The sequence below is a fragment of the Giraffa tippelskirchi genome, chromosome 7, assembly GCF_054371585.1.
Source record: "Giraffa tippelskirchi isolate mGirTip1 chromosome 7, T2T-mGirTip1v1.2.pri, whole genome shotgun sequence".
NCBI lineage: Eukaryota > Metazoa > Chordata > Mammalia > Artiodactyla > Giraffidae > Giraffa > Giraffa tippelskirchi.
In genome coordinates this window covers 101,160,675-101,176,657 of record NC_137281.1, presented here as the reverse complement: position 1 = coordinate 101,176,657, position 15,983 = coordinate 101,160,675, and the positions used below count along the sequence as shown (strand labels likewise).

Below are 15,983 nucleotides of genomic sequence, written 5' to 3'. Positions count from 1 at the left end.
GAAAAGCTTTAAAGTAGCAAAAAGAATTTGCACTGGTGTTTATCAAACTTTTATTTCTCAAATATTCTTACTCTGAATTACATATTCTTGGGGTTTTTTTTAAGTTCTTATTTTAAAGCAGATATTCTCTTTGAGATATAGAGATTTCTAGAGTTTACTCTTTAAATTGGCAAAGCAGGCACAATAATCTTAAATTCTGGTTCTTGAACTTTAGTGTACATCAGAATCACCTGGAGTGATTGTCAAAACATAGCGTTAGCTTCCATCTCCAGAGTTTCTGATTCATAGGTTTGGGATGGGACTTCTAATGAGTTTCCAGGTGATGTTGATGCTACTACTTCAGGAACCACACTGAGAACTGATTGAAAGGTCTAGTTGGTAGAGGAAAACATAGGCAAAACACTCTCCGACATAAATCACAGCAGGATCCTCCATGACCCACCTCCCAGAATATTGGAAATAAAAGCAAAAATAAACAAATGGGACCTAATTAAAATTAAAAGCTTTTGCACAACAAAGGAAACTATAAACAAGGTGAAAAGACAGCCTTCAGAATGGGAGAAAATAATAGCAAATGAAGCAACAGACAAACAATTAATCTCAAAAATATACAAGCAACTTCTGCAGCTGAATTCCCGAAAAATAAATGACCCAATCAAAAAATGGGCCAAAGAACTAAACAGACATTTCTCCAAAGAAGACATACAGATGGCTAACAAACACATGAAAAGATGCTCAACATCACTCATTATTAGAGAAATGCAAATCAAAACCACAATGAGGTATCATTTCACACCAGTCAGAATGGCTGCTATCCAAAAGTCTACAAGCAATAAATGCTGGAGAGGGTGTGGAGAAAAGGGAACCCTCTTACACTGTTGGTGGGAATGCAAACTAGTACAGCCACTATGGAGAACAGTGTGGAGATTCCTTAAAAAACTGGGAATAGAACTGCCATATGACCCAGCAATCCCACTGCTGGGCATATACACCGAGGAAACCAGAATTGAAAGAGACGCGTGTACCCCAATGTTCATCGCAGCACTGTTTACAATAGCCAGGACATGGAAGCAACCTAGATGTCCATCAGCAGATGAATGGATAAGGAAGCTGTGGTACATATACACAATGGAATATTACTCAGCCATTAAAAAAAATACATTTGAACCGGTTCTACTGAGATGGATGAAACTGGAGCCCATTATACAGAGTGAAGTAAGCCAGAAAGAAAAACAACAATACAGTATACTAATGCATATATATGGAATCTGAAAGATGGTAACGATAACCCTATATGCGGGACAGAATGAGAGACACAGATGCATGGAACAATTTTATGGACTCTGAGGGAGAAGGTGAGGGTGGGACGTTCTGGGAGAATGGCATTGAGACATGTGTATTGTCATATGTGAAACAGAGCACCATTCCATGTTCGATGCATGTGACAAGGGCTCGGGGCCGGGGCAGTGGGATGATCCAGAGGGATGGGAGGGGGAGGGAGGTGGGTGGGGGGTTCGGGAAGGGGAACACATGTAAACCCATGGCTGATTCTTGTCAATGTATGGCAAAAACTATTACAATATTGTAAAGTAATTAGCCCCCAAGTAAAATAAATAAATTTATAAAAAAAATAAAAAAATAAAAAAATAAAACTTTTGTAGACTCTGAAAAAAAAAAAAAAAAAAGAAAGGTCTAGTTGGTACTAGGTTGCCTGGAAATGTACAGATATTCAATAAATACATGCATAGATAAATTAAAATAAATCAGTGTCTTCTCCCATGAATATTTCTCTCAGACTTATCTATGGTATACTGTATTTAAAAGGACAGAATTTTCTCATTGATGAATAAGGGGACTAGGTTCCCTATTTTAGTATTTAGTAGACTAATTTCTTAAAATTATATTCATATAGACAGAAAACAGATCAGTGGTTGCCTGAGATGGGGGTGGAAGGAAAACAGTTGCAAAAAGGCATAAGAAAACTTTTGAGGGAGACAGATGGTACTGATTGTAGTAATGCTTTCAAGGATGTGTAAGAAAGTCAAAACTCACCAAACTATACTCTTATATATATGGGGTTTTAAATATAAATTACATCTCAAAATGTAAGAAATATGAAACATATAAAAATATATGTTATTTCACATTTTTTCTAAGGATTCAACTAACCAGGCAGAAATGTTTTGAGGAATGTGAACTATGGTTTCTTCCTTATAAAACAAGCAATCCAAAGATTTGGGAGTTCCACCTTCCTACAAGGAGCAGGTCTCCTTTGGTTGCTCTCACTTCTTCCCTGTGACTGTAAAGATAGGGAACAATTTATTCTACGTGTACTTATATCTTCAAGTCGTTTTAAAATAAGCCAACTTCTAATATGAAAGACATTAAGGAGAGCATCCCCTCCTTCCACATCCTACCCATGAGTTTCTTCCTTCTAAGCAGATGGGTGGTACTGCAAAGTGCCTTCTCCTGTTTCCTCATCTATGAACTGGGGATAAAACGTACATCATGGAAGACTGTTACATGGATTTAGTAAAAAAAAAAAAAAAAAATTCTAAGTGTCTGGCATCTCCTTAGAAGCAGCTCAGTAAATAGCTCCTTCCTGCTCAAAATCCTTCTCTATGACACACATATAAAAAAGGTAAGAATGATTACATGTGTTTTCTGAAGGATTACTTGGCAATCTTCAAACTAAGACTTAACATTAAAAGATTAGCTTAAAACTGTCATCAAACCATAGTGTGGTAGAGATTGACAAGCTTTTTTTACAGAAAATAATTTTTTAGCACAGTCTATCACCTAACATGTTTCAGTGTGTTGATAAGACTGCTCTATTTTGGTAACGATGATCACTTTCTACTCTGGCAGGCCTGCTGAATTAAATGCCTTATAAGCTGAATTAGAAAAGGGATAGTCAGGCAGTCACTGCATACACTATCAATGCCCACTCCCCAAACAAAAAATCTGATACCTTGAAAATTCTCTATCCTAGGCTTTCAAAATAGTAAACACAATTTTCCTATAGTTGGAGACAGCAAAGGTGTGGACACATAAATACATGTTTTCTGACTTATTCTATTATCTTTAGGTATATTGGGGAAATTCTGGCCAAAGTTGGAAGAAAGCAAAAGAATGATTCCCTGGGATTAGAAAAGAGGGAACTATAGTTGGTAGTTGCACACTCATGTTCTCTGCCCAGTTTTCAGTCTAACAGCAGAATTGCTCCTGAGTGTCTATGTTCAGAACATATTAAATCCAGTGTATTCAAATTTTTTTTACTTAGTTTCATCTTAATCAACTGACTAAAAAAAAAAAAAATCAAAGTTCAATGTGGTCACTAATTATTTACATACTAAGTTGAAAATTACTAACTTACCTTAACGATTACTTCTATGTTATATGTCTTATTACTGTAGTTTCTTGGGTTCCACTTTAGTATGAAAATAGGACCAGACAAGTGACTAGCTTGCCCTAAATGAACTCCATCAATCTTAACTGCAACTGAAGTAATGGAGGATAAGGAAAAGGCCAAGACTCTAAAATGAAAGCATAAATGCACGGTTTTAGGTATTTGCCATTGTTTCTATAAAGAAGAATAACCCTGTTATAACCTGAAAAGATGTAAGTACAGTAAACTTTCCATCGGTTGATCTTCAGGTTCCTGAGATGTGGAACTGGTGGTTTCAACCAATCATGGATTGAAAATATTCAAAAACGAAAAATTTCACAAAACTTGCATTTGCCTTGCACCAGCAACTATTTACACAGAAGTTAAATTGTATTAGGTATTATAAGTAATCTGTTGTTGTTCAGTCACTAAGTTGTATCCAACTGTTTTGCAACCCCATGGAATATAGCCCGGCAGATCCTCTGTCCATGGGATTTCCCAGGCAAGAATACTGGAGTGGGTTGCCATTTCCTTCTCCAGGGGATCTTCCCAACCCAGGGATTGAACATGCGTCTCCAGCATTGCAGGTGGATTCTTTACCACTGAGCCACCAGAAAAGCCCATAGGTAATCTAGGTAAGATTTGAAGTATAGGTTATAGGCAAATACTACACCACATTACATAAGGGACTTGAGCATCTCAAGACTCTGGTATTCGCAGGGGGTCCTGGAACCAATCTCCCAGAGATACCGAAGGGCAACTGTAAAATAGACCGTTACACTCTGCAACTGTTCATACGACACTATTCATTTGATCTGATTTCTTTTTAAACAGTGGCTTCTGGAGTTGTATAACTCAGCAAACCTGAAAATGTGAGAAATTAGAAACCATTCTAAATCTAAATCTGATATCCAGCTCCTATCAAGAAATGTAATCAAGAGATATATGTTCCACTTACCTAGTAATCAAAAGAAATAAATTAAAACAGCTTGGTATCCTTTTTTTCCAGAATAATGAGTAAATCTTTTTAAAAGTACAGTATCCAATAATGATAAGAGTCCGTGAAATTTGCACTCCTATTTCTTCGTAACATCATAAATTAGTACCTGTTTTAAAAATTAATCAGGTTCCTTGTACACTGCTGGTGAGAATGTGAAATGACACAGCCACTATGGAAAACAGTATGGCAGTTTCTCAAAAAATTAAACATAGAATTACCATAAGATCCAGCAATTCCAGTTCTGAATATATACCCAAAAGAACTGAAAGCAGTGACTGGAACACATATATTTATACACATGTTCATAGCATTATTCATAATAGTGAAAAGGTAGAAGCAAAAGTGTCTATCAACAGATAAACAGGCTGGTAGGTTTAGTCGCTCACTCGTGTCCAAATCTTTTGCAACCCCATGGACTCTAGCCCACCAGGTTCCTCTGTCCTTGGGACTCTTCAGGCAAGAATACTGGAGTGGGTTGCCATTTCCTTCTCCAGGGGATCTTCCTGATCCAGGGATCGAACCTGGGTCTCCTGCATTGCTGGCAGACTCTTTGTCAACTGAGCCACCTCAACAGATGAATGGATAAACAAAATATGGTATATACATGCAATGAAATAATATTCTGCCTTAAAAAGGAAGAAGATTCTGACACATGCTTCAAAATTGGTGAAGACAGAATTCCTTGGTGGCGCAATGGATAAGAATCTGCCTCCCAATGCAGGGGACATGGGTTCGATTCCTGGTTTGGGAACATTCCTCATGCCTCAGAGCAACTAAGCCTGTACACAACTACTAAGCCCGTGCTCTAGACCTTGCAAGCCATAACTACTGAAGCCTGTGCACCTAGAGCCTGTGCTCTGCAACAAGAGAAGCCACTGTAATGAGAAACCTGCATATCACCAACTAGAAAGTAGCCCCAGCTCACTGCAACTAGAGAAACCCCGGGAGCAATGAAGACCCAGCGCAACCAAAAACAAATAAATAAATCTTTAAAAAAAAAATGGGTGAAGACATTACACCAAATGAAAGAAGCCAGTCACCAAAGGACAGATATATGATTCTCCTATATGAGGTACCTAAAGTAGTCAAGTCCACAGAGATGGAAAGTAGAATAATGGTTGCTGGGGGCTGGGGGGAGGGAGAATAGGGAGTTAGTGTTGAATGGGTACAGAGATACAGTTTTGGAAGATAAAACAAATGGTGGTGATGGTTGTACAACAATATGAAAGTACTGTACACTAAAAATGGTTAACATGGTAAATTTTACGTATATTTTACCAAAATTATTTTAAAAAGAGTAATGATTTTAGTTGCAATAAAGTAGAAAACGTTTATCAACCATCACAAAGGAATTCAAACTATTTCAGCTAGAATCCCATTTCTAGAACTCTATCTAAAGCAATTATTCAAATGAAGGAAGAATATATATGCACCAGATGTTCATCCTCAAATTAGAAGAAAATCTAAAAGTTCACCAAGAAGATAAGAAAATAGTTATATAAACTATGATCCATTCTTTCTGTTGACAGAAAAAAAGGTAGGAATTAGAATGCACTGTACCCTATGATTATGACTATGTAAATACATGCCTGAAAGAGAATGCCTAAGAAAACTCATGTTAATAATAGTTCTATTAGGGGATGGGGGATGGGACAGGAATACACATGTAATCCCATTACCCTATTTTCCAAAAGTTATGTCGTGCTACTTTTCAAAATAAAATTTTAAAAAGTATATTAAAACAAGTGCCCTTATGTTTGCAAAAGGTTATAAGTCTCTTTCCAAAAGAAATGGTAATGTTTCATTAAGATTCTATTTAATACTACTCAGCCATAAAAAAGAACAAAATAATGCCATTTTCAGGAACATGGATGCAACCAGAGATTACCATAGTAAGTGAAGTAAGTCAGAAAGAGAAAGACAAATACTCTATGATATCACTTATATGTGGAATCTAAAACATGACACAAATGAACCTATCTATGAAATAGAAACAGAATCAGGGACATAGAGATAGAATGCCAAGGGGGAGGGGAGTGGGAGAGGGTTGGACTGGTATATATAGAACAGAGAAACAACAAGGTCCTACCATATAGCACAGGAAACTATATTCAATATCTTGTGATAAACCATAATGGAAAAGAAAATGAAAAAGAATGTATATAAATGCATAAATGAATCACCTTGCTGTACAGGAGTAATTTACACAACATTATAATTCAACTATACTTCAATAAAAAATAAGTTGGGACGTCCCTGGACGTCCAGTGGTTAAGACTCCATGCTTTCACTGCAAGAGACATAGGTTCAGTCCCTGGTCGGGGAACCAAGATCCCCCATGCTGCACAGCAGAGCCAGAAAAAATTAAAAAAAGAAAAAAGATTCCATTGACATATATTGTCAAATTCATATGCCAAATGAATTTTCAATTCCATAAGGTTTATATAGTTTTTGCTTTTTTGAAAGGCTACGCAGCAAAATTTTAAAATATATATTTCTGATATATGATATAAATTTGTTAAAGTAGGATACAAATGAATAGATACATTATGATTATGGCAATGTAAAAACATGCATATTCAGAAGCTGAAATAAAAGACAGAAACAATAATAGTAGGATTGTGGGTTTCTAAATTTTTTTTTAATTTCAGCAGCTTAAAAATATGTATTTTTTAACTGAATGGGAATGAAATAGTAGGCAATGTATATAATGTTTAGATTGTTGATAAAACTAAAGTGGGGCATCTCATAGCTTTCACATGAGAATGCAATCACAATGACTTATTCCCTATCAATAACAAACTAAAAGTAAATTCTGAAAAATTGCTACATACCTGATGTGTGTTGAGTGAAGGAGTCTTTCTAGTGGTTCATGTTTAGCAGAACTATAGAGAAGTGACTTAGGATTAGTGATAAGAACCACAGGCCAGTCGCCAAAGATCAAATCTGCAAAGCTAAAGAGGTCATGATCAAAAGCAAAGATCCGGTACCTAGAGACCAGAGAACAATAAGGTAATTTAGTCATTTCATATTTTAAGAGAGACTGAAGGATAAAAACATAACAAAGGTAAAAATATAAAATTATACTTTCTGAGATTACTTATTGGAATGCAGAGTAAATAATATTGTTCTTCTTTCTTTCCTTGCACCTTTCACTTTTACATTATGTGACATTTGTCACAATTGGGATCTGATTGAAACAATGAATTTTCACTGTGTCCTAAAATAATGCCTGGTATATAGCATGTACTGTTAATTTTTAAATAAATGTTTATTGAATTAAATCATTTGATTTCTATACTTTAAGACTATTTTGAACCTAAAATATTCATCATAAGCCTAACATCTAACATTCTTCATCCTATCAACAATGCTACACAAAATATTAAAATGAGCACAATTAGAAACCTTTCATTCTTCTTTAAAACATTTATTTCTATAATTTCAAAGAAAATAGCAAAAGTTAAGTGGTTTTGATTTTCTAAATGCACATTGAAAGGTATAACTATTCATTAAAGAGTAAGCTAAGTTTTGTATTTTCTAACTTTTAAAACTGAGGAGAAAAATGATTAGCTATGGCAGAAACAATAGTGCTCACCAAATATTCCACGTGCTCCCCTGCATTTCCCAGTCTCCCTGGTATTAGGTTGGGACCATGTGACTAGTTCTGGCCAATGGGCTGTGAACAGAAGTGACATGTATCACACTTCTGGTCCAAAGTACTTAAGAGTGGGTGTGAGTTCTCCATGCTCTCTTCCCTGCCCTGGAATTGAGGTGTTGAAATAGTCACATTATAAGATGGAGGAAGTCTGAATCCCAGAGTTACCCTGTGGCTGTGAATTTCCATGACTCATACTATAAGTCATACTCCCAGTATGAGTTTACAAAAATGAAAAAAAAAAACTAAACATCTGTTGGGGTAAGCCACTGATATTTCTAGATTTATTTGCATACACAACAAAGCCTAGTCTAATATTACTAACATACTGTTTTTAAAAACTCTTCTAGGGAATTTCCTAGCAGTCCAATTGCTAGGACTCTGCACTTTCTTTTGCTGGGGGCATAGGTTCAGACCCTGGTTGGGAAACTAAGATCCCACAAGCAGTACAGTGAAGCTGGGAAAAAAAAAAAAAACAACTCTTCTATTGTACTAATACATAATATTAGGGCAAGATGGCTGGATGGCATCACTGATTCAATGGACATGAATTTGAGCAAGTTCCAGGAGATGGTGAAAGACAGGGAAGTCTGGCATGCTGCAGTCTATGGGGTCACAAAGAGTCGGATACGACTGAGCGACTGAACAATACATAATAAAATTTAAATATTTATAAGAGCAGATAAAGGTTAGTTTCTTTCAGTAAGACAAACTCTAGATAAAACCCTAGGGTGGAACACAGGAGAGCAGGTGGGAAGAGAAAGAAAGGAAATGGTTTCATAATTAACATGACTTAACTTGTAACTGTTGCATATATAAGAAATCAAGAAGTTGAACAAGGTTTAGGAAGGCTACCTGGTAAAAAGCAATTCTAGTCCAGCCCACAGCCTCACCATCATGAACAGGCAGGTCTTAGTTCAAAGTAATTACAGTTGCCAAATAATTAGAGGCTTCAAGCTTAGCTCTTACACAGTTTCTAGAAAAGCCAACTGAAATGAATAAGTACTTTCCAAGATATAAAATTGCTTTTTAATTAATGGAAGTACAGTTGACCCTTGCACAATGTAGGGGTTAGGGACACCAACCCTCAAGTGGTTGAAAATCTAAGGATCACTTCCCAATCAGACCTCCATAACCTCAGTTCTGCATCCATGGATTCAACTAACCATGGAATGTGAGGTACTGTAGTAAGTACTTTGTGAAAAGAATCTGAGTATACGTGGACCTGCACAGTTCAGACTGTGTTGTTGAAAGGTCAACTGTAGTTAAAAATAGCAAGATAACATTCAGCTTAACAAATATTTACTAAGTATCTAATATCTTCATAGCACTGGGTTTAACTAAGTTAAATAGCAATTGATATAAACAATGAGATGATAGTTATCTATACTTACACTTAAATAGTTATTCTCAAATATATACTACATTCTTCTCAATAAATATATATTCAACTATACTGTATGCTTTTGATAAATAAGTTATGTTTTCTCTTCAAAACACTTTAACCCTAGAATGATCCAGCACTTCCACTCCTGGGCATATATCCAATTTGAAAAGATACACTCACCCCAATGTTCATAGCAGAATTATTTACAACTGCCAAGATATGGAAGCAACCTAAGTGTCCATCAACATAAAAATGGATAAAGATATGGTATATATACAATGGAATAATACTCAGCCATAAAAAAGAATGGAATTTTGCCATTTGTAATGATGATGGACTTGGAGGGTAGTATGCTAAGTGAATAAATCAGACAGAGAAAGACAAATACTGTACCAGTTCACTTATATGTGCAATCTAAAAACTACCACAAACTAGGGAATATAATGAAAAAGAAGCAGACTTACAGATAAAGAGAATAAACTAGTGGTTACCATTGGGGAGAGGGAAGAAAGGAGGAGCAAGATAGAAGCAAGGGGTTAAAGAGGTACAAACTATTACACATAAAGGAAGCTACTGGTATACTGTGTAACACAGGGAATATGGCCAATATTTTATAATAATAATTGAGTATAACCTTTAAAAACTGTGAATCACTCTATTATATACCTGTAACTTATACAATATTGTACATCAACTATACTACAATTTAAAAAATGCTTAAAAATAATAATTTTTAAAAGACTTTAACCTTAATAAAAATCAACTGTAATCTATTTGAAGAACTTGAACCACTAATATATTGCAGCAGTAACTAGAAAGGCAAATACAAAATTTAGGGGACGATATGACATATTTCTAGCTGTAATGTTTCTCATAGTCTCTTGAACACCTGGTAGACTTTTTAAAAAAAGTAGTTTCTTGTGTCCTAACCCAGACCAACACAGCCAAAATCTCCAGAGTGAGGGCCTGGTAATCTTTATTTTTCATAAGCTCTGCTAAGAGCTTGTGTACACTACAGCTTGAAAACTATTTCCTAGAGGAACATTTGAAACTCCAATGTAACATAGCAATGGCAAACATAACTGCTGCAACAAGGTTTCTGCATAAGGATAAAGACTGCCAGATACATATTTCCCTTCAAAAACAGAGAGATATCACAAGTTTTTCCTTAACTGGGATCACTCATGGTAGTGATCAGAAAACTATTATTGCTTTAGCAAAACTTACATGTATAAGTTGTATTTTGTGGGGTAGTTCCCTTACCTTCTGTTATCCTTCCAGTCTCCTAGCTCAAGTTCCAATGTGCCCTGGAAGTGACGAGTGTGCAAAACAGGCATGAGTCCACCGAGGGTATGAAGATGCCCACACAAATAAGCTGTAGCCGAACTAACCAACAAAAAGCAAATGAAATAAATGGACAAAGATAGCTTGTGATGCCAAGTTAATAAAAATACCTCTTTAGAAAAGCAAAATAGGTAGAAAACATAAAAGAACTAAAAACAATCTTGATTTTGGAAGCCTGTCTCACCTCATTATTGACCGAAGTCCTGGTGATGGAGAAAGGACAGTGGATGTTGTGTAGTGTCCAAACCAAATACTGTGGTTGCTCCAACTACTTTCCTTGGCCAGTAACAAAAGCTCCTCCATCTGTTTCTGAATGAGAGAAAAATAGGAGGAGTTTTAATTAGGGCTCAGGCTGAAATCTAATGTCAATGGATTATACAACTCCCTTGAGGTTTTATAATAAGTATATTATGTCTAAGGTTTAAACTTTACTAATCAATGACCTGTATGGATCTCTGTAAGTTTCAAACTGTTTAAACAACATAATTCATTTGATCCTAAAAATAAGTCTGTGCTAACTAGGACAGGGATTATTTCCATTTGACAGATATGGAAACAGAAGTAAAGAATAATATTTAAATTACACAAATTTCTTTCTTTACTTCTAAATTTCTGCGTGGAAATAAAGAAGAACCACTAATCTTCTCAGGCCTGTATACCACAGTGTAACAAATAAAGAGGATATCAAAACTAAGCTTATAAAATAAGATGTACATAGATCCAAAGGAAGCTTTGTACCAGAACATTCACAATATTCTACTCATAATAGACAAAAACTAGAAATCATCAAAAAATTGCAGTATATCCATATGTGTACAATGGAATACTACTCAGCAATAAAAAAGCACACACACAGTAATATGGATGAATCTTAGAGATATATTAAGCAAAAGAAGCCAGATACAATAGTATATACTGTATGATTTCATTTACATAAAATTCTAGAACAAACAGCACTAATCCATACTGACAGAAAACCAATCAGTGGTTCCCCAGAACTGCAGGTGAAGATCAACAACACAACAGAATTTTCTATAGTAATGGAATGTTCTCTCTTGATTGTAGTGAGTTACATCAGTACATACACTTGTCAAAACCCTTCAAATACTCAAAATGAGTGCATTTATTCTATGTAAATCATCACTCATAAATATAACTTCTGAAATAATTTGTACATATATAAATATACATTGATATTACCTGTGAAGTGCTTATAGCAATGAATTCCTGGGTCCTACATTCAGGTTTTCTAATTTGGTAAGTCTTGGACAAAGTTTGAGAATCTGCATTTTATAAAATAGCTGTTTTTCATGCAGATTATCTAATCATACCTTAAAAAACATTATTCTACAGGGTAGGCTTTAAAATAATCATCTAATCAACTCTAGACTGTCTAAAGACACTCAGTAGATAGTCAACAAAATACACTTTAATTTAATAAAATGGCTAATAAACACAATGCATTTAACAATATTTTGTTCAAGTTCCTTTGAACCCTCATACCACTTTGAATCTTTCAGCATTTAACAATTCTGCTTTTCATTATAGTTATTTCTACACAGGTCTTAAGCCCCAACAGTAGATTAAATATTCTAAGAGGCCAAGGACTTGATCTTATCACCCTTGCATATGGGCACATATGTCTCACATACGTGCACATAATCATTAATGAGTTGACATTTGCTGTACCAAGACATAATTAGAGGTTCTCAGATGTGACTTTCCATGCAGTTTCAACCCAGCAACAATTTTCACCAAGCTTACAAAAGATACTTTAAAAGAAACGTATACTTCAATGGTTGCCCTTCTCTTACCAAAACCATTAGTTAGAAATGGCAACTGTGGGGATATAGGAATATACCATATTGTAAACAAAGCTGTATGCCCTGCACCTTGCAAAGTGCATCCTCTACTTAGTACCTATTCAATAAATGTTTACTGTTGTTGTTCAGTCATTAAGTCATGTCCAACTCTTTGCAGCCCCATGGACTGCAGCTTGCCAGGCTCCTCTATCCTCCACTGTCTCCCAGAGTTTGCTCAAATTCATGTCCATCAAAACACTGATGCTATGTAACCATCTCAACCTCTGCTGCCTCCTTCTCCTCTTGCCTTCAATCTTTCTCAGCATCAGCATTTTTTCCAATGAGTTGGCTGTTCACATCAGGTAGCCAAAATACTGAAGTTTCAACTTCTGTATCAATCCTTCCAATGAATATTCAGGGCTGATTTCCTTCAAGACTGACTGTTTTTATCTCCTTGCAATCAAAAGGACTCTCAAGAGTCATCTCCAGCACAATTCAAAAGCATCAATTCTGCGCTCAGCCTTCTTTATGATCCAACTCTTCCATTTGTACATGACATGACTACTGGAAAAACCATAGCTTTGGCTAGATGGATCTTTGTTGGCAAAGAGATGTCTTTGCTTTTTAATATGCTGTCTAGGTTTGTCATAGTTTTCCTTCCAAGAAGCAAGCGCCTTTTAATTTCATGATATAAGATGTGAGCTATTCTTTCCCCAGGTTTTGGGACAAGAACAGGGATAGCAGTAATAGAGTTGACGGAGTCAATAATTTCTTCTAGCCACACCCAAAACCACAGTAGAATATTTCTCAAGCATTTCTAGATAAGAATTTGTTTACCTAGGATAACTTTAAGTGAGCCACGTGTATCTGAAAAAAATAAAATAGGTTAGCTGCAAAGGGAAGTGGGATTTTTACTGTACCTGATCTAAAATTCCAAAGAAATTAAAAGGTCTCTTAGGCCCTGGATTAAGGGTGGCATCCAAAGAGATGAAAGAATAGTTGCCAAAGGGAGTACTGTGGACATAACAAAAAGAGCCATCCCTCCGTACAGCAGAATACTTCCTAAAAAAATACAAGACAAGAAAGCTTTAGTGCAATCATAAAAAGACAGAATGAGTTTAAATTCCTGCCCTACTATCGCACTATATTTTGACTCCCTTTGTAAAGGAAATTTCCATGATCTGATAGAGAAATACACAAAACTAGATAAATCAATTAAATTTTCTAATTTAATTGGATAATGGATAAATGGATAAATCAATGGATAAATCAATTAAATTGATAAATTTAATAGATAAATCAATTAAATTCTTTTCCGATTGTCTCCAAAGATCCAGGCAAACATATTCATCAGTAACCCAAGCACAACATCACCAAGCAAAGCAGAAAAGTAGGTGGCTAACTTAAGCAGTCCACTAAACATTTTAAAAGAGATAAATCAGAATCCAAGGAAATGGTACTTATCAATCATTAAAAACTGTAGTGCGTGTGTGCTAAGTGGCTTAAGTTGTGTCTAACCCTTTGAGACCCAATAGACTGTAGCCTGCCATGCTCCTCTCTCCATGGGATTCTCCAGGCAAAGATACTGGAGTGGGTTGTGATTCCCTTCTCCAGGGGATCTTCCCAACCCAGGGATCAAACCCTCATTTCTTACATCTCCTGCATTGGCAGGTGGGTTCTTTACCACTAACACCACCTAGTAAGCCAAAAAATATTGTAGTGAGGGCCTCCTAAGTACCTAGCAGAATTCTTGGTATAGCGAGATACAAAAGTGTTGAGTTCTTAAAACAGGAGTGCAAAGGCTTAAGTCACAATAAAGCCTTGCAAAGAAGAAGTTATTGAGCCAGGAGGAAAATGTTCAGTCAGAACCAATGAATCTTTTTTCAGTTTCTAAAAATATATTGAAAACATACACAGGGTCCACATCCAGTAATGAAAGTCCTCATCACCTTAAGTATCAACAGTATTCAGGTGTCCAGTAAGTTGGAGAGTGAAGAGCAAGGAGAAAGGATGAGTAACAGAGTGTACAGGCTTGGCACTCGTTGAGTATTCGTTGAATAAATGGGAAAGAAAGTAGAGATTATATTTGGGGCTGCTGCTGCTGCTGCTAAGTCGCTTCAGTCGTGCCCAACTCTGTGCAGCCCCATAGACAGCAGCCCACCAGGCTTTCCTGTCCATGGGATTCTCCAGGCAAGAATACTGGAGTGGGTTGCCATTTCCTTCTCCAATGCATGCATGCATGCTAAGTCGCTTCAGTTGTGTCCGACTCTGTGTGACCCTGTGGACAGCAGCCCACCAGGCCCCTCTGTCCACAGGATTCTCTAGGCAAGAATACTGGCGTTGGTTGCCCTTTCCTTCTCCAATATTTGGAGCACACCTTTATTATTCAAATGTCAGAACATTATAAGAAAATATCTGAGTGTCTTATATGATATTTTACCTAACAGTACATGTGAAAGAAATACAAATAAACTTCTGAAATTTAATGTGCCATCAGGGAGCTATTTTTAAGCAACAACAACTATCAAATGCATCATAAATATACTGTCATAGATATTACAATTAATAGTCAATTGGTTCTATTACCTCTCTTCCTGATATTTTTAAAATTTCTATTTCAGGGTTTTATCCTCATTAAAATTTGTATTGATATTTTTCCTGCCTTTTTTCACAGTTTTTCTTCAAGATCTTATAATCTCATATGTATTGTTTCCTTTCCTACATTTTTGACATATTAAAATCCAACTATCAAAAATAAAATTCAGGTACTTTAAAGTGGAGGTTAAAATATACAATAGTCTTTGGATTCTGGATTTTGGCATCTCTGAGGCATTCTAGAGATCATGATTTAACCTCAAGACTTTTTTCCTTCCATTTTTTTCCTTCCTTTCATATGATACTTCCATAATGCCTGTATCTCTACCTAAATGTCATTTATTAAATTCAGATAAAGTTTAATGGTTAGAAAGAAAAATATAAAGGTAAGAAACTTTAAAGTGATTAATAATTTGACTTTTCCTGATTACTAATCAGACCCTAAATCCTGTTAATTCTTTGAAAATGTCTCTTCAGCCCATTCCCATAATCACCATCAAAGATACAAACAGTTAATAAGAAGTGGGAGATTTTCATCTCTGTCCTTCTCCTTTCTCACTTTAACAAGAGGACAACCCCGTCTTCCATGTTATGGTGACTCTATCTGTTAACCAGTTATCATCCTCAAATTCATGTCACCATCCCCATATCCATGATCCTCGTTCAGACAGGTCTTCTACTCATTTCCAACCTTTTCCTTATGATGGTTAGACTACTGTAGGATTTTTCTATTTGGTCTATACAACTCCAATCTCTCCCTTTTCCTTTTTATCCCTATCTCTATTTTGTTATGTATCTGCCCTTTATAA

The 15,983-nt window shown here is 35.9% G+C and overlaps 1 protein-coding gene across 4 annotated transcripts in view; it reads right to left on the bottom strand.

Annotated features, from left to right (window-relative positions):
- TMEM62 (transmembrane protein 62) overlaps window positions 1-15,983 on the bottom strand; it is a 37,012-nt gene that overhangs the window by 13,600 nt on the left and 7,429 nt on the right. For all 4 annotated transcript variants that reach the window (XR_014059852.1, XM_081511215.1, XM_081511216.1 and 1 more), the window contains 5 exons: window positions 13,500-13,641; window positions 10,962-11,086; window positions 10,697-10,819; window positions 7,223-7,378; window positions 3,377-3,536 (listed from right to left, as the gene is read on the bottom strand). Coding sequence is in view for 3 of the 4 variants with exons in the window: in XM_081511215.1 (XP_081367341.1) it covers window positions 3,377-3,536; window positions 7,223-7,378; window positions 10,697-10,819; window positions 10,962-11,086; window positions 13,500-13,641 (706 nt within the window). In the remaining variant the exon portion in view is untranslated. The remainder of the gene's footprint in view (window positions 1-3,376; window positions 3,537-7,222; window positions 7,379-10,696; window positions 10,820-10,961; window positions 11,087-13,499; window positions 13,642-15,983) is intronic.